This window comes from Anas acuta, chromosome Z (assembly GCF_963932015.1).
Source record: "Anas acuta chromosome Z, bAnaAcu1.1, whole genome shotgun sequence".
NCBI classification, from domain to species: Eukaryota; Metazoa; Chordata; class Aves; order Anseriformes; family Anatidae; genus Anas; species Anas acuta.
Window position 1 is genome coordinate 70,658,186 of NC_089017.1, and position 23,203 is coordinate 70,681,388.

The 23,203-nt window shown below is 37.7% G+C and overlaps 1 protein-coding gene across 5 annotated transcripts in view; it reads right to left on the minus strand.

Moving 5' to 3' along the window:
- The window catches only part of SSBP2 (single stranded DNA binding protein 2), a 188,527-nt gene that overhangs the window by 41,829 nt on the left and 123,495 nt on the right, over positions 1-23,203 (minus strand). For all 5 annotated transcript variants that reach the window (XM_068665873.1, XM_068665874.1, XM_068665872.1 and 2 more), the window contains 4 exons: positions 8,492-8,551; positions 5,316-5,382; positions 5,059-5,129; positions 1,057-1,124 (listed from right to left, as the gene is read on the minus strand). In XM_068665873.1, the coding sequence (XP_068521974.1) occupies positions 1,057-1,124; positions 5,059-5,129; positions 5,316-5,382; positions 8,492-8,551 (266 nt within the window). The remainder of the gene's footprint in view (positions 1-1,056; positions 1,125-5,058; positions 5,130-5,315; positions 5,383-8,491; positions 8,552-23,203) is intronic.

Genomic DNA, 23,203 nt, shown 5'->3' on the forward strand with positions numbered 1-23,203 from the left:
TTTTTTTAATGGTGTTATCTATCTCAATACTTCATTTCCAGGTAATAACCTCTGGTCTGTGTTACTCTAACAGTAATTATAGCAGCCCCTTAAAATTTCAGAATCTCTTATGAGAGAAATCTATATATATATAATACAAGGAGATTTTTTTTTTTTTTTAAATAATTATAAAAACAACTCCAGGCAAGCAAGGATTTATGGCAAGCGAAGAAGATTCCTCATCTTGAGTCAGTTGCTATGCTAAAATCCATAGTTTAAATCTAGACTACTATATTAGTCTAGAGACAGTAATTTTATATCTAAACATTTTCTACATGCCTACAAAGAGGTGTTGTCTACCTGTGTAAATGGAATAATGCAACCCAATAACTAAATGCACATTTGGAATAAATCAATATAGCTAAACTGAACTCGGTTGTTATCACTTTATACTAGATGATAATCCAGCCCCAGGAGTACATAGAAATACTAGAAAACTTACACTCATATCTGGAGTACTGTTCTATACATTTAGAGTGGAAATAAACATAGTAATCGAAATAAAGGCAGTAACAAAGCAAGAATCATCCACACTTTTTCATTCAAATATGTTTGTGTGTTTTTTTTTTTTTTTTTTCTGTTTTACAAAGAGCTCTAGACAGTAGTTTTATTTTACTAAAATTATGTTTCGTCATTTTGCAGAGAAGGACCATACCTGTACCATTCTTCACAAAAACTAAAGTAAAACCATAAATGATTATAATGTCACTGGTAAAAAAATGCATACATGGAAATATCAGTAACTGTACTGACAAAATATTCCCAGAATTTTAACTTTGACTTGTGAAAAAATCTCAGTGATTGTACAGACCTGGAGGAACAGCAAAGGAGGCTGTAAGAAATGCATGCAGAAGAAGAATGCTGCTGCAGGTTCCCTTTTTTTCAGTTGCAGTTATTAGTCATCAAAGCACATTACTTATCAAAGCATGCTCACCCTTATCTTATGTAACCCAAATGTTACTTCCACAATGAAACAATGATTTTCTAAATATTTTAAGATTTGATTATTGTGCTTACATGTTCATTCCAGGCATCCCCGGGCCACCTAAAGCATTCAGTGGGGGTCTCATTGCACCTCCATAGTTCTGCAATGATAACCAAGGGTCAGACTACCACAAAACAAAAAAACAAAACCAAAGAGGAGGGGGAAAGAAAGGACAGCAGGTTAATGATATCCCTATACAACTGCTGACTGGATAGGCCAATGCAATTCATTCTTTCAGGAGTTTCCATTGTTGACTTTAAAAATAATACTGTTATCCCCAAGGAGAAAGAATTACATTTACTACTCAAACAATAGGAATACAGTAAGAATACTTAAAATGTAAATCCTTACAGGAGGAATTATTTACACATCTACAGATCAAGTCAATGGCCAGAGGGACAGGTTTTAAAACGTATTCAACTTTTATAACAAGGAAGCTCATTCAAAATCAGTAACCTGGACTTAAGTTCTGAGATTTCTACATAATGGAATTTAAATAGAATTGTTTTTATTAGACTCTGTTAGGGTATCAAGAAATGCTTGTTTAAAATTACACCATATGATATCACTTTTATAACATAGAGCATAACCATTACATTTCTCTTCTAATCAGTCAATTCTAATGTCCAATGTGACTAATAAAAAAATTACTTAATATGATAATGACTATCATAGCATTGCCAACAAACGGATCACCCATTGCCTATGAAATCAGAGTTTATGGTCTGATCACATTATGACAAAAGTTTAACTGTACTGTTTACATGAAAAACTATAATTATTTTAATTCAGATGAATACAAGCAGAACAGTCTATCTCAGCTCACAATCTTAATGAATTCTGTATTCTGTGTTAATTTTTCTTACTTTTTTTTTCTATATTTTTTCTGATATTCCAAAGAAATGAATAATAGCATATTTTCTAAACTGAATATTATTGACTTTAACATGTTGGTTGTGCACTTTGGAAAGCAAGGGGATAAGCAAATGATTTACTTAAAAATACTTAACTCTTTGTTGCTGTCTTTTTTCCAATAATAAAAATGAATACACATTAATTGTTATACTATACAACTATACTATAAAATACAAAATCTATATGACTTAGGCTTATGGGTATTCTCTGTAATGGTCCCATTCACAAAGCCATGTAAACATGACATCATGAATACATGGGAGAAATCCTACAGAGGTATTCAAATTATCAATCTGGTCCTGTTTATAAGTAGAGTGATTACAGATAAACTAGTTACCTAGAACTGAAAGGGAACTATGAGAGGAAGTCCCACTGCTAACAACAGAAACCCAAAATATAAAATTTTCTTCATTGTTAGACAGTCCTGAAAGTGTACCATACAAAGGTAGTTTGCAAGAACACACCCAGAGGTTGTAAATAGAGGTCCTCTTCCAGAGCAGCAATTCTATGATTCTACGATCCAACAGTGCCATCTGAAGATATTATTATCCATAGCTGCCGGACATAAATCACTACTCATTCCTGAACTTTTGTGAGCAGCAGGCAGATTGATTGGTGTGCATGCTCAGTCAAAAGTCAGCCAGAATAACTCAAATCTCCTGTTCAACCTAAGTTGTCCTAGAAAATTTTGCCTGAACCACTGCTCTCAGAACTGTAGGGCAGTCACTGGTGGGTAGTCAAAGCAGCTGGGTGCAGTAACATCTTCAGTTGGCACTACTGGATCTGGAAGAGAACCCAGGCCAACTATATTAAAAAAAAACAACAACAACAACAAAAAAAACACTAGTTCCAGATCTATTTTATTTAATTTTCCCATCTTGATTTGGAGTGCTGAGCCGTTCTCCCTATTTGGCCTGTTGGGTATCTCCCCTCCTTATTTTAGTTTTGGAATGATTTGTGTAGACCAGGGTTAAAGATCTTTATGGAATCCTGCATGACTGGAAGACTCATAATCAAATGTACTTTTAACTCTAATTACTGCTAATTCTAATCAAATGTACTCTTTCATCCTAAAATAAGAGCACTTTCATTAAGGCTACTGATACACATGTTCTTTTAGCTGCAGCTATGCTCTCTGCCCTAATTTGTTCCTTGCAGATTTTACTTAAAGTCACCACCACCACTGTTTTTCTGGTAGTTTAGTTGTTCATAAAAGGGCTCCCTAACATCAGGTGGTCAAAATGAGACAGATTAGCCAAGACTTGTTTTTTAAATATTTAAGATAACCCAATTATTTTTGACTTGAATACATTAGGAAGCACATGAGAAGCTCACCAGCAAGTATGTGGGACTGGGTGTAAGTAGCCCATTACAATGTGCATGGAGCACCTTGAACAGGTGGTGTACCTGTGGCTTGAAAAAAACTGAACCTAATTCTTTGTAGCTATTCACACACTCAAGCATTTACAACAGTACTCAGCTTTCAGCTTCATGTTTTTTTAGTTTGGAAAGCTGCGGAATCATAAAGCACAAAATGCTGAGACAAGCATTTCTGTATCACTACATTAAGTGCTTCCCAAGTCCACTGCCTGTGCAGCCAGGTAGCTGAGCCTCACATTCTGGGCACACCCAGGTCAACTTTACAGCACTGTAGCAAGAGGACCTTAAAGTAGGTGTGAAAGATCCATCAAATTTGTTTTTAGAACTGCATTCTGAGAAGATCCTAAAAACAACACATAAAGATGGATGGTAATCCATTTATAGAAAAGTTTGAGTTATAAACTCAAATTTGCGTAGCTAAGTTACATTTTCCCCATTTTAAGAGGACATTTTGTAAAGAAAGAAAGATGAACTTTACAAAAATACTGGATTTTAAGAGATAGCAAAAATGAAAAAAATCATCCTTATAAGAACTGGCAAGAGATTTGCCTGCTGTGTGACTAATGGTGCTGCATAAAGTATCAGCTCAATCTCATATGGCAGTGCTGCAAAGCTTCTCTTTCTACCTCCAAAACGTAAGTTGTAAATAAACTTCAATGCTACAGAAAAAACAACAAATGTTTAATAACAGTTTGTTGGTCACACAGCAGACGTTGTGTTAAACTGAACAACTGGTTTCTACCAAGAAGGCACAAAAGTGTAAAGGCAGTTATGAACAGATTTGAAAGGCAATGCTATTTAATCATTTAAAATTCACTTTCTATTCCAAGGAACAAAGAATCCACTAGAGAGATTATCTAAAATGGAAAGCAAAAATGCAAAGTGTGGGCACAACAAGCACACTGTAAACAAAATACTGGCAACATTGCTATAAAACAGCACTACCTAAATTTTCTCTCACTGAGAGAGCTGACAAAATATAAAATAATATTTTGGTTCATGTTTCAGGTACACATCGGAATAAATTTATTTTCTACCTCAGTTTATTATTAAAATGCATTACTGACAAATATCCACTAATATTTTGCATTTTTGAGGAGAGTGCTAATATACAATTACAACCAGGTCAGCACCATGGAGAAGGCAGGTTCTTGCAATCCAAGATTGCTTCACTCCTTGAAATTAAAGCTGGAGGAATGTTTATGATTGATATAGGGCAAAAATAGCAGCATTAACTGCTAGCATAATTTTACATTAAAATCTCTCTGGTACTCACTAAAAATCTGTCTCAATAGTGGATGAAGAAAAACTTTACTTTTTTTTTTGTTTGTTTTTTGTTACAGTTTGCCTAAGATGGTAATACTGTGAGATGAACTCTTCCCTCCTTAACAGCATGATCAAATAGGGTGGGAGTAAGAGTAAACACCTGCTCAATACTTGGGCCTCTTTGCAAACCCTAGCCTTTCATTACAGGATACATTAGCTGTAGGAAAAACACAACTTTCCTGAAATAAGCAAGCTAAGGGACTCCTTCTAATTTCAAATCTGAATTAAAATTACTAATTCTTGAACTTTAGACTTTGTAAAGCTGCAATTAGAAATTCATTTTTAACAGAGATAAATTTTATTTTTAAATGGGTTTAGAGGTACAAGTCCTGGTTCAAGCTATGCAGAACTAGAGTAATACAGTATAAGTACAGATCTCTCAATAAAAAATGATTTCTATTTGCAGAAGGTACCTGTGGTCCTAAAGGAACCATTCCTCTTGGAGGAGTCATTCTCTGCATTGGCCCACCCATGTTAGGATGCCCTGCAAATAAAATTATGTAATTTTAAAAACCATGCAAAATACAAGCATCTTCTAAATCAACTTTGATGAGTCATTCTTTCCTATTTTACAAAAAGCTTAAAAAGCTACCGTACACTTTGAAACACAGGGAAAAAGATACGGGTTTAGAAAGACAGCACTTTTGTATGCTCCAAATATTTCATTCACCTTGCTGCCGTGTTGGGTCCATCCCGCTAGGCAATAATGGCTGACTTCCTGGGACACCTCCAAGTGCCTGCAGGCATAGAAACTGTATTACAAGGACATAATACACTGAAAATTATGTTAAACAGATAACACAGGTGTTTTGTTTTTAATTCCCAGATGTTTCTTTGCAGTCAAGAGTCATGCATAAGAGTTTACATTCCTAAATGTCCTAATTAAATGTCCTAAATGTTCAACAACCCGAACTATGGATTGCATAAACAAACTCTTGGACTTCCTTGAAATTACGTATAAATAATCTTCAAAATATGACCCCACTGATTTTGCCTTTTTTCTCCAATTATTGCTTTGCTTTAGCTTACCTATCATTTAACCTCAAATCACTGCCTATTTCTTGGCTACAGGGCAATTTATCCTAAGTTTATACTCTTACAGTTTTCCCTTTTAACCATTATTTTAACATCTTCCCTTAAGAGGACAGAATGTGGGCACCATGGTGTCCACCGAGAGTGAGACATATCAGTTTGCCAGCCACACAGCATTCAAAGGGGTAAGGCAAAGCAGCACTGTGATATGCAGGAGGTTTTATCATCCACTCTCCCCCTCCTTTGAAAGGTATCAGTGCTAAGATAATATTTTAATTCATCTACGGGAGAAAACAACAGTCACAGCACTTGCTCCTATAAGCTTGCCTTCAAGTATGAAGATACATCGAGTTTTTATTTCACCTCTGGTCCAATCAAATGCATTATTTTTATGGCCCTAAATTTTTACCTGCCCTCTGGGTTTTTAGCAACTGATTTTGGTTTACAGCTAATTTCTACAGTGTCTTACAGTCTAGTTAACTAGAACAATGCTTTTTTGAATGATCTTTGCAGCTGACCCACAAAGCACTATTTAAAATTTCAAAACAGTAATATGTTCTCAGTGAAAATGTGTCTGGAATGAGTAAATCCTGTATTATGAAAGTAATCTACTCATGTAGCACAGGTAATTGCTTACTGAGTGAATGGATAAGTTACTGGTGACCTGGAAACACTGTGGTACTTTTGGATACGTACAAAGGGGAGCTTATCTGCAAACACTCTGTGGTTTACTTCCATAACACCTGGGGACTTCAAATTTAGAATGTGCATTATTACATCGGTTTAACACCAAGTCAAAAGGTATTCTATAGTAAGATTATGGAATGAACACAGTCTGAAACAACATCGTTTAACTCTGGGTTTTACATTTACTTCAGTGGCTTATAGTCAGGATGATGTGTAAGAAGTAGACATGAAATACACAGAGATGTGTCTACTCACACATTGTCAATACTGTTGCAGGACTAGGCCTTGCAGGGCACGATGGAGCCCTGGAGGCAGCCTTGGGGCACTCATGTGGCACTCAATGTTTACTAATGCTCCTTGCTGCGGAGCCCAGATCCATCTCGGATACCCCTACACAACTGGGTTCGCCCTGCATCAGACCTCCTTGCCCAAAATACACTCCCTACGGCTATGCATTGAGGGATGGAGTTATAGTTAGGGTGGGAGTTAACTCCGATGCTTACTTGCTTCCTTTCCTGGTAACCAAAACGTCAGTGTTAAAGCTGCATTACAGTAGTTCATTATTTCCACACGCTGTTCATCCATGCTATAACTCAAATAAGGGTAGCGTTGCTCTGAGCAGTAACTCACGAATGCAGCAGGATGCAAATGAATTGCAAGAGCTGCACTTCACAAACATTATGTTACATCTCTACACCAAAAATGTCAGAATGTGCAGACAAAAATGCTTCTGAAACTAAAGCTGGAGGTTGGCAGCAGTTTTACAGCATTTGCCACATCCAGCTTCTACCTGCCAGTATTTGCACAGCTCAGAAACACAGAAACAGAAACAAAAGAAAAAGCGACACCCAAACTTCGGTGTACCTTTGGCTAAGATGAAAATGGTTTACTGAAAGGTGCAAAAATCAGAAAGATGCTTTGTACTGAATTACAGTACACTGTAACAAACTTTAACTAAGCACTCTGGATGGATGACATTGCACTCATATTGTCCCCTGATGGCCATTTCCACAATGTTAATTTTAAGTCACCCATTTATCTCCTGACAAAGAAGCTATGCTACAGCTAACTTAACCTCCTCTCAAACATCACTGAGTGGAACATCTGAAGAGGTGTTCCAACTTGAAATGTCCATCTCAGTGAAACCTGAAGTTCAACTTCCTGGCGATATTGTGCCAGTGCTCACGCCAAGCGCTCACTGTGACACACAGATATAAAAAACAGACAGAAACTGGGGTGGAACAGAACAGCCTCCTCATTGATACCTCAAAGGCAGTCCTGGAAGTCTAGGTTTCACAAAAAAGGTATTATGGCCTTCCTATCAACCTTTCCCAATCTTGCAAATGACCCAGTTTTTCTTTCAGAGTTCCACTGGTATTTTTCTGTCTGCTTATCACTAACATTTCAACTGCTGACATCCATTTTCTCCTCTTCTGTCTGCACTAAGAAGAACTTAAAATACAAACGCTATCTGTTTCCAGAACCATCTTTTCACAGATGGGCCAATAAAGGTCTCTGCCGACGAACAGCAGCTCATTACTCATTCTTGTTACACTAGCACGCATACCCTTTGGTGGAGATGAGAGAAAAGTGGGAATTTGATGCTTTTATAAAGTCCTCAGAGTGCCTGTAAGAGCCATAACGCACTTGATAACTGCTTCTCACTGATCATCCCCATGTTTACTGTGGAGTAAATATACTTTACGCATCCCACAAAGAATAGGAGGGGGTGATGTATTTTATGTAGAATTAAGTAAAGCAATTCTCAGAGGTAACCGCGTAGTGTTGGAAGGAAAGTTTAGAGAACGTAACGTCTATGGAGATGCTTTGCCTTCATCTTAGCAGGCAGCAAAGCCTGGCTGAGGTTAATGCAGCTCTCTACAAGGCCAAGAACACTCTCCCTCTGTAGACAGGCTGAGGGTATGATAAATTTTGAGGTGTATGCACTCATTCAGCACAGAAAAGTGAGCTTGCAGTGGCACGGTGTGTCTACTAATGACAAAATGGAGTGGAGAGGGACATTGCGATATGTGCCAGGGACATTGGTGGCCAATAGGACAATGCTCCCTGCTCCTAGCACTGCATGATGACCAGGACCACAAGTGTGCACCAGTGATAAATTCTTACCTGATTGGGTATTCTTAAGGGTGGTCTTGGACCTCCGGGGTACCGAGGGGACATGAAAGGCTACAAAAAAAAAAAAAAAAGAAAAAAAGAAAAAAAGAAATACTGCTAAATAACTCAACTTAGCTTCTAAGTACCACATTGAGTCATTGGGTGTATGGCCCGTGCCATGTTCAAACCTCAAACATCCATCTTAAATACTTCCACAGAGCATGCAGTAGATTATTCCATCTTTAGCACAGCTTAATAAATTTAGAGATTCTTACTGAATGCATGTAGCAAGACGCATTACTTAAAGTTTTGTTGCAGCTACTGTGAATGCGGAATATAAACAATTTAATGCATTAACTGTGAAGAATAATAAACCATTTAGTTCATGTTATCACACATCTAATCTTTTCACTACCAAAGGGAGAGAGATAAGAATACAAAAGCAAAAAGTTCTTGAAAGACTCAAGAGTAAGCACCAGCATAACAATTCACAAATAATTTCTCTTCACCTCTTCATAACAATACAGTAAAGTGTCATATAAGACTCAATCTGTGAGGGCACAGATTTCAAGTTTCTGTCACTAATATCTAGAACTTCAGTGGTCTATATGAACTGGGACAATGTATCCACTCCTCCCATCCCTCCATACACAATTCCACACTCAGTACAACTTTTCCTCCAGCAAAGCCACGTATACACTAACCCGGTACTCTAAGCTTCTACTGGTTCCTGGCTTCTACTACACTACCCTGTAGCCCAGAAACAAGGGCAGTCCCTTAAACTAAGACCATAAATAAATGATAAACAAATGGCACTACAAGCAAATACATTTAACATCTCTACTTATTCCATCTCAAAGTGTGACAGTAATCTAGAAATCTAAAAAGCAGGAAGATTAGCAGAAAGAAAGCACAAACATCTGACTAAACAGATGATGAAGAGGATCTTTTTGGCAAGCAAACATACCTATAACTTCAGAAGAAAATGAGCTAGAAGTATGCTTTGACTGTGAAAACAGGGATAAAAAAGACTGGTTCCTTCAAGAGCTGGAGAAAAATAATCTTTCCATAAGATACCCCCAGAAAACTTTTACTAATATGTTAGCTTATTGTCTTCTATGCCTGAATTGTTAGGCACTGGGAAAGCAAAAATGATGTGTCACTGATTATAACGAAACAAGAGCTTGTTTCTGTTCACAACACTGCCTAGCAGTCATCAGAGAAAGGAGGGATATGAAAGAAAGGAGTCACATGGCACATCCCAGGAGAAATCTCTTATGACAAATAACCTACTGCACAATCCCACTTTTAGCCTCTTGGAAAAGAAACAAATGCACGTAGACAGGAATCATCTAGTCAGTTGTAGTTAAGGTCCACGAGCGGGTCACCGAAAGTCTGTGCTCAACACATCACTGTTTCATGAATGACTGACATATTTCAGCTGTGTCAGCTGCACTGTGCTATAAAATACAATGCTAGTGATCATCAGTATTAGTAATGCATGTAATAATAATAGAAATAACTAGCAGCACAATTATAATTATTACTAATAATTAGCAACAGTATTTTTCCAATGATCTGTGGAAGAAAAATCAACTGAACCTTTCACATGTCAGAATAAGATGAAAGTTGAAGTAATAATCTTCTATATAAACATGTTTGAAATAGATAGTAGGAAGCAATTTAAAATACAGATGGTTTACAAATTGGAGAAGAAAAGTTAAATGACAACTGGGAAAAGATTACATTAATAAAAAGGGCATTTGAAATGTGCTATAGGAGAGGGAGGCTTCTTCACGCCCTCTATTTGATGGTGAGATTCTATGATGAGAAAGAAACAGGAAAAAAAACGTTTGTGCATGTGGTGAAGGCTGTAAACATAAGGATCTTTGTAAAGCAGTAGAAGTGTGAGGCAATTAGAATTTCAACAATTTCCTTAAAGGTCAACCAATTGCATTCTATGGAGTGCAGCAGCTCTAGTGAGTGCATTTGGCTTATTATATTCATCGAATGATACCTTATTTACAGTTTATTTACAGCTGTACATCTTGTAAAAGGGAAATCAGTAATGTCTTGCAAATCAACCATACTTCAATGTAGAATAGCACCACCAATATTAGTGCATAATAGCGCGTTATTCGCAGAACATCTCTTTCACCTTTCAGATTTCCAGTCAAGTAGGATGGAAACCTACTTGTCCCTTCACTTCCCAACAGATTACTTTCATATTCATTTTGTACAAATATCTAAAAAAATATTCTCTATATAGGAAGCTAAATTTTATTAAAAGTGCTGGAACAGCAGTCATACGAAGTCACAGTTTTATTTTCACATTGTGACTCACAGTGTCTCCAATGTGTGACAATTTGGGACCGGCACTGTTTTAACATCTTTGTCAGTGACATGGGCAGTGGGACCAAGTGCATCCTTGGCACATTTGCCAATGACACTGAGCCGTGTGGTGCAGTTGACACAGCAGAGGGAAGGGATGCCATCCAGAGGGACCTGGGCAGGCCTGAGAGGACTTCTGTCAGGGAGCGTAGTCCCTGTTATCCTATGAACAAGGAATAATGTTTTAAAACTAAAAAAGGGTAGATTTAGATTAGATATAAGGAAGAAATTCTTTACTCAGAGGGTGGTGAGGTACTGGACCAGGTTATCCAGAGAAGCTGTGGGCATCCCATCCCTGGAGGTATTCAAGGCCAGGCTGGATGGGGCTTTTGGCAACCTGATCTGGTGGGAGGTGTCCTTGCCCATGGCAGGAGTGTTGGAACGAGATGGTCTGACCCAAACCATTCTATGATTCTTATTATCATAGTCCATTTTTTTTTAGTTTGCTGCATCCATGAGGTCAGTAGCTACTTCAGATAATTGAGTAGATTTGCACTTGTAGATTTGCATTGAATAGATTTGTAAGGTCTCAAGTCAATTTAATAACTATTTAATACAAACCTTATAGATTAAATATAAGATTCTTCTCTGAAATAATATAGTAAGTCACCTTTTTTCTTGATGCACTGTTATGCAGGCATGAAATCAAACATTTACTTGCGAACCAGTGCATCTGTTCTTAAATGATTTGTTAGTTCATTGTATAATAATGACTAATTATAGAAGCCTCTTCAATATAACTATCATAAAAGAAATTTTACTTACTGCAAATATATCTATACATTTCTTTTAAGTGTATTTGTGGAAATGTTTAAACCTTCTCCCATTCTTTAAGCAACTAAACCCAAGTAGAAGAGCAATGAATGACTTAATTTCAGAGAGCTCTTGTAGTTCTTGATTATACTTGGATATAAATACTGCACTTGAAGATGGTACTCTATGGGCAGGAAAATATATAAATGACTAACAAGCCCACAACAAGTAATATTTTGGTGATTACGTGTCGATAACATGTTATACAGCATTGTAGAAAGTGGTGAGATACTCATGTTCAAAGACAATTCTAAAAAAATTCACTCTGCTTTGGATCAGCATTTAATACTTAAGGTTACCACAAAAAAATTCTACTCCAAAAGAAAAAAATTAATACTTTATTTTTTGTATTATTAACTTTCTCCATTTCCATCAGCATTATCATGTTTGTCCATAAAAAGCTCTACCAAGACACAACAGAAATTCTGTCAAATATTTTAATGAAAATATGTTAAATATGAATGACTTCTCATTACATTAGAAACAATTTATTTTTTTTCAAGTATGACACATATGAGGCATTAAGGCATTCTGAAAGACTTGAATACAAGCAGCCGGCTTTTTTTTGGGGGGGTCATGTGTGGTGTTTCACTACATCCTTTGTAATTAGGAATTAGTCTCAACTGGTTTTACTTCATTGTTGAGTGTTCCTTGAAATGACTGCAGTTTATGGAGGAACAATGCTAGACTTCATTTCTGACAGTTAGTAGCATTCCTTCCTTGACTTCCGCAACTCTTTCATCCCCTTCTCTTAGAGATATTGCAGCATATATATCTGTATATATAAATAATAGGTTCAAAGTACATGCACTAATTTAAAAATAGTGACCATCAATTTTAAATTGGTCCATGTGGTGCTTGATTTTTGAACACAAAAAATAAATTATTTGTGTGCTGAAGACAGGCGGGCATTTCTGCCTGCTAACCCAGACTTGTGTCAACTCCCAATTCAGCATCTTGATAGTCTAAAACCTTTTGTGGTCCTCTGTACTAAATTCACTGCCAGACAGACTCCTGATTTGTCGCAAGAGTTCAGCAAAAGAGATTGGTTAGAAATCACATCAATGAATCAAAAAATGAATCTTCCTTGCTCATCCCAGCTCACAAGGAGTAAGACAGCTATCAACAATGCACAGATTACACAAGGATTTCCTCCATCTCTCTGGTAAAAAAAGCATTATAGACACATGACTATTAAAAATAAGAAAGGCAAAAATAGAAACAATTAAATCCAAAGAATATACCAAAAGACAGATAACATGATTTAATAATGCTATACCATGCTGTCAGGTAGGAAGAAGACAGAGGGCCAAAAGACTTATCTCCTAGAACCCTCTCTGTGCAGAAGGGTGCAGTAACATTTATATCATTTCATAGCCAGATCTTGCTTAGTATATGGGAAAGCTTGAGCAGTGTATTTGAATATATAAGCTCTCAAGAACCTGATCTGCCAAGGAAAAAGAATTTTACTGGAGTGGCTCCTTCCAACAATAATTTGCAGATTCAGGAATGGCTCTCAAGGGTTTACAGTAACTAATGCAACCTTCAAGTTGCTTGAATTCACAACAGGGACATTAGACTGAGTATGAGAAGATATAAACAACACCTTCACACACTACCCTTAGCTACAATTAACTTCTCAAATGGGGTTCAGGAACAGGCATATAACTTCAGTGATGTATTAAGAAAAGGAACAAAAAGCTCAAAATAAACCAAAGCAAAATGAAATAATGTAAAGAAAACAAAAATAGCAAAAAATAAGGCAAGAATGTCTTACCTAAGCCACAACTGAGAAGACAGCCCTAGGTGGAGGTGCCACCACATTTGGAAATGGGTCACACAAGTTACGGAAATACCCAAAGAGTATGGCAAATATGTTTGGAAATCAGCTTACTGAACACATTTGTGAACACCAGTATATTGTATTTACTGCTTTCAGCTATAAAATCCAATAATTTGGTATGGGGCCAGTTCTCCTTAATATCTTTATCGATGATCTGGATGAGGGGATCGAGTGCACCCTCGGTGCATGTGTCGATCTGCTCGAGGGTAGGAAGGCTCTGCAGGAGGATCTGGATAGGCTGCACCGATGGGCTGAGGTTAACTGCGTGAAGTTCAACAAGGCCAAGTGCTGGGTCCTGCACCTGGGGCGCAATAACCCCAAGCAGAGCTACAGGCTGGGAGATGAGTGGTTGGAGAGCTGCCAGGCAGAGAAGGACCTGGGAGTGATGGTGGACAGTCGGCTGAATATGAGCCAGCAGTGTGCTCAGGTGGCCAAGAAGGCCAACGGCATCCTGGCTTGTATCAGAAACACTGTGACCAGCAGGGCTAGGGAGGTGATCGTCCCCCTGTACTTGGCTCTGGTGAGGCCGCACCTCGAGTACTGTGTTCAGTTTTGGGCCCCTCGCTACAAGAAGGACATCGAGGTGCTTGAGCGGGTCCAGAGAAGGGCGACGAAGCTGGTGAGGGGCCTGGAGAACAAGTCCTACGAGGAGTGGCTGAGGGAGCTGGGCTTGTTCAGCCTGGAGAAAAGGAGGCTCAGGGGCGACCTGAGTGCTCTTTACAGATACCTTAAAGGAGGCTGTAGCGAAGTGGGGGTTGGTCTGTTCTCCCACGTGCCTGGTGACAGGACGAGGGGGAATGGGCTTAAGTTGCGCCAGGGGAGGTTTAGGTTGGATATGAGGAAGAACTTATTTACTGAGAGGGTTGTGAGGCATTGGAACGGGCTGCCCAGGGAAGTGATTGAGTCCCTGGAGGTCTTTAAAAGATGTTTAGATGTAGAGTTTAGTGATGTGGTTTAGTGAAGAACTGGTTAGTGTTAGGTCAGAGGTTAGACTCCGTGATCTTGGAGGTCTCTTCCAACCTAGATGATTCTGTGATTCTGTGAAAAATTGCATACTGAAGACTGTTGTCAAGCAGCTGAGACCAAAGGCATATAAGCAGAAACTTTCTAAACTGATGAAAAAGAAGTGTGGCATAGAAAAAACCTCCTGTGCAGTCACAACAGAACATAAGTATTTATCAACTTAATGTAAATGAAATGCTGAAGGAGGGATACTACACAAAATAAAATCAAGATTTGAAATGTTAAATTTAGAAAACTCTTTGCTCTTATTCATGTCAAATTATTTAAAACATTTAAAAGAAGAAGATTGAGAATTTTAATGATGGTGGCACACAGTCTGTATTTTATCTTTCTGCTAAACAAAAAATCCAGTGGTGTACAGAAAGAGTAACGGATAGCTTATAAACTGCATATTTAATAACATTTTGCAAGTTGTGTGTGCATGTGTATATGTGTTTGCGTGTGAGTATACAACATAAAAATTTTGTAAAATACTGTTTTTCTTAATCTCTGGGAAAACATGGGGACAAGCAGATAATAAGTTTCTAGCAGGGAAGTCAAATGATGTTGAAGCATCAGACACCAGTCTCACAGCCCACATTCTGATTCTGATATTCAGGAAGAAAGATTTCAGAAAAAAATATCCACAGGGAAGTTGATGACATAAATGCATAGAAGCCAGCATGTTTCCATGCCAATTGTATAATTCTTCCTGCATCTTCCTTTCCTTGTTTATGTGACTCTACAATATGATGCATTTTAGTTTTCATGTACTTACGACTAGTGGAATAAATGATCTTAAAAGATGGTACTGCCGGTTTCAAGAAATCTGCTTATTTAAATTTACTTCCTTTCCAAAAATTGGGAATATAATTTGCTTCCAAATATGGCTAAGCTGTTTTGTTTTTTTTTTAAATTGACATTTGTTATCCTTTTCACTCAAACTGTTATATTCATCGACCACATATTATTCCACATAAATTGCAAATTTTTCAATAATCCACATTCAAATAAGTAATCCGCAATATTGCTCACATTTCAATTCCTATTTCTAGCTTAATGAGATTGAATTTACCATAAATATCTGTATCTGTTCCAATATATGCATATTATATGATATCCTATGCTTTGTTATATTGCATAGTACAATTTCACATACCAAACAAACACACATCAGGAAAACAAGTAAATGTAGTTCAAGAGGAATTACTGCAGTTACTGGGCATGAGTGATGCTGGGGTTGCACACATCTGCTAACAGTAAAAATACCAAGAGACAAAAAGACAGCGAACAAAGCAAGGGCTGTTTCTCTGAGGGGGATAAAATGGAATGAATAATGCTTGAACGGGAGAACCTCGTATACATGGCATGAAAAAAATAAGAATCTTTTTCAGTGAGGGTGGCTTAAAATAACAACACTCCTCTAGAGTCACATTAACATCTTCCCAGCCCGGTGCATTAAAAGGTTTGTTCCAACTTGAAAGAATATGCAGATCTCTGGTCAAAGCAGGATGAAAGGTACATTTTTAAAGCACATCACCAATCTGTTTTAAATAAATGCATTTGAGCCAACTGGATAAAGAGGAGCAGCCGTTTAATCCATGTCAGCTGGCCCAAATACCCTCTCTGGGGCTAACTGGTTTGTGGTGGGGCTGCTTACTGAGTGTGACACACGCCACCCTCAGCAATGGGATGCGCTGGAGGCACCTGGCTGAGGCCTTCCTGCCCGTGTCAGCACCATGTCTCCACGGGTGAGCGCTCGTACAAGAGGGCTCTTGTGTGTGTTTACACAAACACATCTGCTTTTACTTCTCTGGGGTGCCTCAGCATGGCACCAGCCAAGCCTGACCAGTGTATGGTGTCCATGTGGACACCAGGCTGGGCCTGCCAGAGGAGTTGGGCGCAAGGCCCTTCCTCTTCCACCATCAAGTTGCTGGTGGACAGTGGAGAGGGAGAGGACATGTCTCTAGCCACAGCTCCATCCAGATCTGGAAGAGGATGCCAGTACCGTGCTCCTACTGCAGTTGATAAGACGTAGGAAAGCAGAGGAACATGTGCTTGCACCAGGACCTGCAGACAGAGCTCTGCTGGGCTTCCCAAAGCCACCTCTACACGCACGCTTCCAAAATAAAACCAAAACAACAACAACAAAAAGCACACACACCGAAAACAAACAAGCAACCAAACAAAAAAACTAACTGGAATCTTCTTGTTAGAACACTATTTCTTTACCTGCACCATCACATTTAGAAAAATCTCCTTAGATTGTGTGTCTCAGCACTATGATAGGCTGATAGTGTTTATTCCTAACTGGAGAACTCCTCTTAAAAAGATAAAAAAGAGCACACCACAAATTAAAAAATACAAGGTGAAAAACACAGTTTTAAGCACTTGGTATGGAAAAAGACTGAAATGGTTTTACTTGGTTTGCGTAATTCAGTCACCATAATCAGCACAAACTCTAAATTCTACTCATCACTAGAAACTACAAATGGAATCACAACTATTATTTGTGTCCATGCTATGATAAACTATTTTAATTTAATTGTGATGTTACTTGATGAGCAGGTATAATAAAAGGGTCCAAGTTACTAGCATCACAATCAGAAAACAGATGTGAATTCTCTTAGTGCTCAAATCCCTTAATATATTAAAAAAAAAGTCAAAAAAATAATTCAATTGTCAAGTTTTACATTATGTCTCTAAAACTATGATTCATATTCACTTTTTTGGTTTTCAAATTCTGTTCTTGGTTGAAACAACTAACATCATTAAACTACTTATAGCATGAAAATAAGACTACTTAATGATTTTATTTAATTTCCTTATTCTGGTATCAGTACTGAAAAAATATTAGTAAGTAACGTTTTAATATATCTCCTTAAGACTCCTGCATTTTATAGAATGATTTAGAGGTACTTTACAACTACCATGCTTAGTAGTATGAGTGCTTCCATTATAAAATATATGGTTTTGTCCTCTTAAAAAGTACAGTAATGAACCATAAAATATGTGTGAAGAATTTATCCAAGTTAGTTTATAATTCATATATTTCATTTATTTAGTTTCCTCTGCATTTTTTGTGGACATCTTCATTGGCAATGACAGTCACCGCAGTGTTTAAGACATTCCTGATTAACACATTTTAATTCCAACCAGAACCATACTAAATTAGCTCTCAAAATGACACACTTGTGCTGGCACAGTCTGCTGATAAGCATAAACATGTAACTTATCCTCTATGAAGCTCAGACAGGCTATCATCAATTCTTAACAGAAATTATTTTCCTATTCAATTGCATTTTACTGTTAATTATACAAACTCTCTTGTCCCCTTTTGCTCTGCAAGAGGCTGATACAGTGTTAGAGGTCTTTGTTTTATATTTTGCTAAAGTATTTTGGAGCTGAAAGCGGGGTTACACACTGCATATCTTGTAATCTACACGTATAAATCAAAAGAATTGTTTTCATCTACACTGTTTCAGATAAAATCATGTAAGCTTCTCAGCATAAAGACAGGATGTCTCCTTATGTTGGCCTTTTTTGATGACCATATCCATTTTCAAGAGCAGGTTCTTCTCTGTACTTCAGATGAAGATCCCCATAAAAATGGTTCCCGCGTTTTTTGTTTTGTACGAGCAGCCTGACATGGTCTGGCAACGTATAAATTGCAACACTAACAGCTTTGATTTAATTCAGTGTACAGACTAATATTAAAAAATAATAATAATAAATATAAAAATGAAAAGCCTTCTATGGACCTCTGTTTTTCCACATATAAGATTCCAAAAGGTATAACCAGAACAACACTAGCATTTCAAAAAAAATGAATGCCTTATCCCTAGCCAATACATATAGGACTTGTTCTACTATATGAAAGAATACCACAAAACTTTGAATATATAATTTGCACACTCTGCACAGAAAAGTGAGAAGAAAAAAATCCTCTTAAAAATACGTTCCTTTTGTCCCCAGCTAAACATCTCTCTGTGATCTGAGCAGCAGGATCTGCCTCCTGGCTGAGCTACTTCTCCAGAAATTTAAGAAAGTAAATAACACTGATTCTGATGATGGATGATCTTTAGGAATGGTGCTGTTATTACATCTATCTGACTTTGTGGGAAGCACCATTATCTTGTGCTCACAAAGACAGCAAGCGAGAGAAAAAGGCTAAATTATGCACATGGTGTATAATGGCAGTTTTGAAAGAAACACGTTTTAAAATAGGCTACTAACTATACATTTTAAATCAGGTTAATAGTTTTGACTTCAGTTCTTACTAAACTACAAAAAATAAAATATTTCAAACATGATTTAAGCTAAAACTGAAAGATAAGTATCTCCCTTTTAAAACAGATAAGCAAACCATGCTTTTTAAATTCAGACATGCACACAGCTCACTGAGCTGGAGACTTCCCTTAAATTCAGTGAACCTTCTAGTCACCCCTGACCATGATACACAACTGATTTTTTGGAACTTTGAAAATGAAAAGCTGGTGTTTGTTATTCCTGCTGTTATTTTTAATAAACAGTATTTTGAAGCTAAATGCATTATCTTCTTCCAACAGTCTAAAACCTAGCCACTTGTGGCTCATGTAAAGACTACAACAACCAGACTGCGCAGGAGCTGAATTAACCTCATCAGAAGGAAGCACTAGATACAAATAACAACCCCTCCCCTACCTTTAAGTACACTTCAGCAGCAACTAGATGACCAGTTTGGGTGGATGGTCAGCCCCCTTGAATTTGTGACATTTACCCCACAAACAGAGAACTGACATTAAGGGCAAGATGCTAAAAGTTCAGAGCAGACCCCTGAGGTAAATAACTTATGCCTAATTCCCTCCCTCCCCTCCCTACTCTACAGCTAGCAGCGGGTCTGCGGCTGCTTGAAATTGTGCGTGTGACGGGGAGGTGGGGAAGTGTGGGCTCAAAGCTTATTTAGCTACTCAAGCTGAGCAGTTTTAATTTGTTCTAGCAGTTACGAGCAACAAAACCATTTCCACAACTGCAGGATGGAATTATCAAAGCCAGCAGATGTCAGGCACCTCTATCTTTTTAGAAGTTGACTTTCTTTCTGGCATTTAGAGAAAATGAACGAACAAGAAGGAACAAGCACAAACTACATGGAGATCTTTTTAGATGTTATACCACACCCACATAGTCTAAGAAATCAAATTAATTTTTTAAATATTTTAAGATGCAATGTGATACTGAGAAGGGCAAAAAGGCACATATCTCAATTCTGCAGAGAGGTAGAGACATATGCATAGTTTCATGCACTGGGGTGGGTGGATACATTTACAAGCATCACAGATTGCAAAGATTTTTATTTTTTTTTACTAACATCAATTGTATAGACCCATAGGAAAAAAAATCCCATTTAAAATGCACTTTCATATTTTCAAAGCTTTGCAAGGCCTAGCAGAGCTGCTGGCTTCACTCACAACCTATATTTGCAGCTCTGATGATGAGTCATTTGCTTACAGTAATGTATTGCAGTCTGTGACATTTTCCATGCTTCTTCACTCTATCTGCTCTACCCAGGGCCCAATGCTTCAACTTTTCACTTTTTCACCTGCAATTATCTCACTTGTTTCACTGGAGTTTAGGATGGGTGTGAACATGTAGCAAAACTAGCTAATTTTAGTCATGCTCTAGTTCGTTTTTCATGATTTGTATGTTTTAGTTTAAAAAAAAATGTACAGCAGATTTTGATTTTGCAAGAGAAACTTGAGACTTTCTTTGTGCAATCCTAGTAATAAACTGCTACTTGCTTTCCCAAGTAAAAATAAAGGCCTGCATGTGTCACTTACAGTTTCATTTGTGCCATGGATTTACCAGGAGCTTGAGAATCCATGGTTGAAATTGAAAATACGAAACAGCTGGTTTGTTCAATCTTTCACCATAAGCCAAGAGAGGGAACGCTGCAGATTTTGCATCAAGGAGAACATGGATTTCCCAACTGCCACCCATGGGTTGTTTCTCGTGAACAAGTTTATAGGTGCTCTCAGGAAGTTCACGCAGATGGGCAGTGCCACGAAAGTAAGGAAAACACAAAGACCAGCAATTAAAGATAACTATGTTAACTATGTGTGGCTGGATGTTTGAAGGAAAATTCAGAGTGGGGATAAAACATAGTCACACCCTGGAAAACCAGGAGACTACGTGAGGACTGTGGTAGGATGGTAGTTGAAACAGTTCAGTGGGGTTTGAAGAGAAACAAGACATTTTTTAATCCATGTAGAAGCACATTATGGTCCTGCAAAGATCAGTCTGAGCAGCATCTGTGTCTTTTAGTTCTAATCACGTAACTTAGCAGCTGGAATTAGGAATCTTCATTCCTTGCACAAACAACGACCCCTTGGTGGACAATTCACAGCAACAACAGAGCCACTCCAACGCCGCTCTGAATGCATGTTAGAGGATTTCTCCCTCCTCATCTTCCTTGCTGCTGGATGCTCGCTCAAATGAGCAATTTGGGAGGATGCTCTGTGCGTCTGGAGGGGCTGACGTGGAGGACTGGGCACCCGGCAGACCCCAGGCCCGCAGTGCTGTTTGCAGGAGACTGGTACCACCCGGGCAGGGTGCCTGCAAGAGCTGTAGGCAGGCTGGCTGGGCGCCCACATGCCTTCCAGTCCGAGTGATGTAGAGGTGCCATCAGCATTTATTTGGAGAGCTCACTGGACACTGACCTCTAAAAAGCTGCAGACGTTTCATAGCCTTACACAGAGGCTTAAAAAAAAAAATTTAATCTTACATATAAATTATTTCCTATTCACATTCTGAAAAGCAAAGAGGTGTGTGTTACTTATTTTTAATTCACCAACTTACTTTGGTTATGTTTACTACTTAAATATTTTTTAATGGCAAATAGTAATGCTAGGCAGGAAGAGAAATGCAAGAGTTACTTTTTCTCATGTGCCTTACTGTAATAAAGCTCTCCTAAAGCATTAGGTCAGCTCTACTAAAGCACAACAAGGCTAAAAATAATATTTTAGAATAATATTTATTAACCTCAGATGAGGAAGAACAACTGCCACTAGATGGCACAATAGCCTTACATTATTTGGTGGGTTGGGTTTGTGTTTTTTTTTTTTTCCTTTATATAAGAGCAATATGTAACATTTGTTTTTCAAACATGGTGTCAACACATTTTTCCTATGCCTATCCAAGTACATCTGCTTATCACAAATCAGTGAATGAAGCAAACTACATGACAATTCCTTTAGAATATATGCATAGTGGAAATGAGGTTTAGTGGTAAGCTCAACTAGCACAAATATTTACTAGTTGGATGCAAAAAAAAAAGTACCGTTTTTTAATATATATGTACATGTGAAAAAGTTACAGTCAGTGGTAGATTATTTTTTTAATCTACCAAATTAAAAAAAGTGAACTTTGAATTATCAAACAACCTGTTTCCTCCACATCTCAGTTAGCACTTGATGAGTTAACTATTCAGCCGTGTCTCTCAGGCGGGTGAAGTACAAAGTCAATATTGTTTTCTGGCTGAGTGCCGTTAAAACAAAAGAAAGGTTCTTTACACAGATGCAGACATAGCAAACTTTTGATCAACCATGTAATAAAAGAGGTGAAGATAACTGGTGTTTAATTAAATACACATTTAACCGTTTTTCATAATTGTACTGCAAGAGTAAGTAACCTGGGTCAGATCTTCAGCAGTGCTAATTGACACTAACTTGGAGAAATACAATGAATTCCACTGGATTAGAACCTAGAACTCAACATTTAGCTGTGTTAAACCTGGAAAAGTAACTAAAAGGTGAATAAAATCCTACACAGTCAATACTTTTCACGCTGTTTAAAAATTGAAACACCACACTTAACACAATCTCAAAAACTTTCCTCTGGCTTCTGTTTATCTGATTAGTAAAGCTGATTACTGACAACAAAGATCAAATAAGTATTTTGTGAAAACACAAACGTAATATATCTCAAATATTTTAGCTGATTTAACGATCAATGAAGAGAGATGGAAATGGGCCAGCACTTCACTGCATGAGGAGTACTGGTATGCACTTGAATGCAGCTCTCACACTTCAAATGGGTACACACGCATGTGGCATAGGAGGACTTCAAAATTTCCATGACAACACTTCTAAATGTTCATGCTATTATTTTTTAATGCATACCATACCATGATACAGAAGTACAAACCATGCATTTTTTCGTATCTCTTTGTCCTCAGGAGGAGTGGAGCGAGGCTAGCACTGAATGCTTTAAAGGTTGTGCTAAGCCTGTATCCAACACAACTTCCAAAAACAACACGTCTGTGCTGCACAGAACCATAGTGGAAAATGTAGTCCCCAGACCAGGAACTGGAAATGTGATAGCATCTCTGAATGCTATGACCTAATCTTTTTTGATCACAAGTGGATTAATTTCCTCACCTTACATGATAACCCATGTAAAACTTTGCTGACATTATATGCATTCTCCAGTATCTGTATCTGAAGGTGAATAATTACTATAATATTATTTCAGTCCCCCAGAAATCCTGCTGTTTCTGTATCAGGCAGGACTCCAAAAAAGGATGAAGACAAGACTAGGTCGCATTGATATCTGTGGATGGCCACAAGAAGAAACTTAAAGAAGACTAAATTTGGTGCTTAAAAATGGCACAGAAAATGTCATGAATGATTTTATTAATG